The sequence below is a fragment of the Bison bison genome, unplaced genomic scaffold (assembly GCF_000754665.1).
Source record: "Bison bison bison isolate TAMUID 2011002044 unplaced genomic scaffold, Bison_UMD1.0 scf7180017862979, whole genome shotgun sequence".
NCBI lineage: Eukaryota > Metazoa > Chordata > Mammalia > Artiodactyla > Bovidae > Bison > Bison bison.
The window spans coordinates 171,305-174,943 of NW_011493551.1; the positions used below are offsets into that span (position 1 = coordinate 171,305).

Here is a 3,639-nt window from a genome sequence, read left to right on the forward strand (position 1 = left end):
TATCAATTCATCTGCTGATGGGCATCTAGGTTGCTTCCATGTCCTGGCTATTATAAACAGTGCTGCGATGAACATTGGGGTACACGTGTCTCTTTCAATTCTGGTTTCCTCAGTGTGTATGCCCAGCAGTGGGATTGCTAAATCGTAAGGCAGTTCTAGGTTTTAGAACCAGCTTGTGCATTGTGAGTGAATTGTAGAAGAAACAACAAAAGGAGTCAGTTCTCAAGAGAGGGAGAAACAGTACTTGTGCATTTAGAAGGAAGTTCAAGAAAATCCATTCTTCAAATAGGGGACACAGTCACAGCTCTTTTCATTTTAACATTTTTCCTTATTTGTTAAATCTCATCCATGAAATATGGTCTTAACACCAAGGAAGTTCAACATCAGACTTCCAGACTCAAGAAGAGATCAGGGGAAAAGACAATGCTCAAAAGGAACTTGTCCAAAAAGACGTTAAAGAACAACATAGAGGAGGAAAGGACCCTATTCAGGCCTTGTTTCTTTTTGTAGGAACCCAGTGACTGGCCAGAGGACTGTCTGGTATTAGGCCCAGCTACAAAAACAGATGAAAGACAATTCAAGGACTCAATTTAAAAAGCTTTTCCTAATATCATCTCTAATTAATACTCCAATTGATACTTAACAATGTTTCTTAATGATCCTCTTTTCAGAGTTTTTTGTGCTTTATGCTTTGTATTCTGCTGAGTACAAATATTTCCTGTGTTGTTGTTTTTTTTTTTTAAAGAATAGAAAATTAAAGGCAAGCTTGGAAATATTCCAAACCCTTATTGGTTCTGTGCATACTATGCATGTTTCCAAAAATGTTTCTTAGCATCCATGACTTTGGCCAGAAAGCAAAATGTTTGATTAATAGGACAATTTAGTCATTTCCCTCCCTTCTCTTTCTCTTTCATTATCTTCAGTTCAGTTCAGTCGCTCAGTCGTGTCTGACTCTTTGTGACCCCATGGAATGCAGCACCCCAGGCCTCCCTGTCCATCACCAACTTCTGGAGTTTAGTCAAACTCATGTCCGTTGAGTCGGTGATGCCATCCAACCATTTCATCCTCTGTCGTCCCCTTCTCCCCCTGCCCTCAATCTTTCCCGGCATCAGGGTCTTTTCCATTGAGTCAGTTCCTCTCATTAGGTGGCCAAAGTATTGGAGCTTCAGCTTCAGCATCAGTCCCTCCAATGAATACACAGGACTGATCTCCTTAAGGATGGACTGGTTGGATCTCCTTGCAGTCCAAGGGACTTTCAACAGTCTTCTCCAACACCACAGTTCAAAAGCATCAATTCTTTGGCATTCAGCTTTCTTTATAGTCCAACTCTCACATCCATACATGACTATTGGGAAAACTGTAGCCTTGACTAGATGGACCTTTGTTAAGCAAAGCAATGTCTGTACTTTTTTTTTTTTTTTCAGGTTTTTTTTTTTTTTAAACTTTACAATATTGTATTGGTTTTGCCATATATCAACATGAATCCAACACAGGTATACACGTGTTTCCCATCCTGAACCCTCCTCCTTCCTCCCTCCCTGTACCATCCCTCTGAGTCATCCCAGTGCACCAGCCCCAAGCATCCAGTATCGTGCATCGAACCTGGACTGGTGATTCATTTCATATATGATATTATTCATGTTTCAATGCCATTCTCCCAAATCATCCCACCCTCTCCCTCTCCCACAGAGTCCACAAGACTGTTCTATACATCAGTGTCTCTTTTGCTGTCTCGTATACAGGGCTATTGTTACCATCTTTCTAAATTCTATATATATGCATTAGTATACTCTATTGGTGTTTTTCTTTCTGGCTTTTTAAAATGCTCATTATCTTACTCTACTTTTTAAATGTTCATTATCTTAACTGTCCATAATTTAAAATGAGCATCGCTTAATTGCAAATTAATGGAACATTAGTGATTAGATGGTTTGCTTTCACTGCATTTAAAGCTTTGTAGAGATACTGTGTCACGTTCATAATTTTAAACATGGATTGATGATCCTTCATGCTTCCCAGGTGACTCAGGGATAAAGAATCTGCCTGTCAATGCAGGAGACACAGGTCCAAGAATTCGATCCCTGGGTCAGGAAGATCCTCTGGACAAGGAAATGACAATCCACTCTAGTATTCTTTCCTGGAAAATCTCATGGAAGAGGAGCCTTGATGGCTACAGTCCATGGGGTAATGACAGAGTCGGACACAGCTTAGTGACTAAACAATAACAACGATTCTTTATAGAGAAATGTTGGAATTACGATGTCGTTGTAAACTTCTCCAAGTACCTATAATTTCTCAATTCTTTAGCCTTTTTGAATCTTTCCAACCTACAATTCCCACACTCCTCAAATAAAAACATACCTAATCCCTGGTTGATGTTGTCTGCTGCTGGTAAACTGCCTCTGGCAGAAAATTCCTCACTCTGATCAATTAGGACTTGCTTCACTGCTTCATATCCATGCAACACCACAGTGGGCTTCATGCCAAAATACAGAGTGAACACAGGACCATAATCTTCTGCTAGCTGGAAAAGGAACAGGAGATGTAAGAACAGTGAGCATTTCAAAACTGAAAAAATAGATAATGTGGGAAATACTTTTAATTTTCATAAGATACACTTCAATATTCATTCATCCATTATAAAAAACTTCAACTTCTAGAACCAATAATTTAGTATGAAATCACATATTTCCAATGGTAATTACCATTATATGACTAGTAATACTGTTATTATTATCATCACCATCAATAGTAATCCCTTATTCAGCTGCTACTATGTGACAGAGGCTATAGTATGAATTCTATATTGTTCTGTTAAGCTTTTTTCTGCCAAATCTATAATTACACCAAAATTCCTCTTCTTTCTTATAGTTATAATAAATAATACATTTCTCCTCTGGTTTAAGGAAAGGTGCTTATCTCCCCCACATGCAAACTAAAAATCATTCCTCATTATCCATTCTCCACATATTTTTAGCACCAGAGACCTCTAAGCTTTCATAATACATAAGGACATAGCCATAAACATTTTCCAGCTTCCCTGTGTAGTGATGTGAGTGAGGTCTTTCTATCATGGCAACTTATTCAATGTAAAACATGATATAGGACTTACAGTCTTTCAGCTTGTCCAATATTTCACTCCTTCTGCTACCTTACAATTTATTCTCCGTACAGCAACCAGACTGATTTTTTCACAAAGCAAATGTTGAGATACATCACACTGATTTGATGCTAAAGACCAATGTTCTGACTCCTGTTTACATCTCCAAACTTATCTCAGAACATGTTTTTACTTACTCTTGGAGCTATAACCAGACTAGTCTTATGTCAGGGACTCCAAACATAATTAATCTCCAAATTAAAAAAGAATGGAACAAACAAGCACTTTACCAGGTTACAGTCTTATTTTCCTTATTTCATGGCTGCAGTCACCATCTGCAGTGATTTTGGAGCCCCCCCTCCCAAATAAAGTCTGACACTATTTCCACTGTTTCCCCATCTATTTCCCATGAAGTGATGGGACCGCATGCCATGATCATAGTTTTCTGAATGTTGAGGTTTAAGTCAACGTTTTCACTCTCCACTTTCACTTTCATCAAGAGGCTCTTTAGCTCTTCTTCACTTTCTGCCATAAGGGTG

The 3,639-nt window shown here is 38.5% G+C and overlaps 1 protein-coding gene across 1 annotated transcript in view; it reads right to left on the minus strand.

Annotated features, from left to right (window-relative positions):
• LOC104983580 (cytochrome P450 2C21-like) overlaps positions 1-3,639 on the minus strand; it is a 31,024-nt gene that overhangs the window by 13,730 nt on the left and 13,655 nt on the right. Inside the window, exon 2 of the mRNA XM_010833106.1 lies at positions 2,362-2,524. Within this exon, the coding sequence (XP_010831408.1) occupies positions 2,362-2,524 (163 nt within the window). The remainder of the gene's footprint in view (positions 1-2,361; positions 2,525-3,639) is intronic.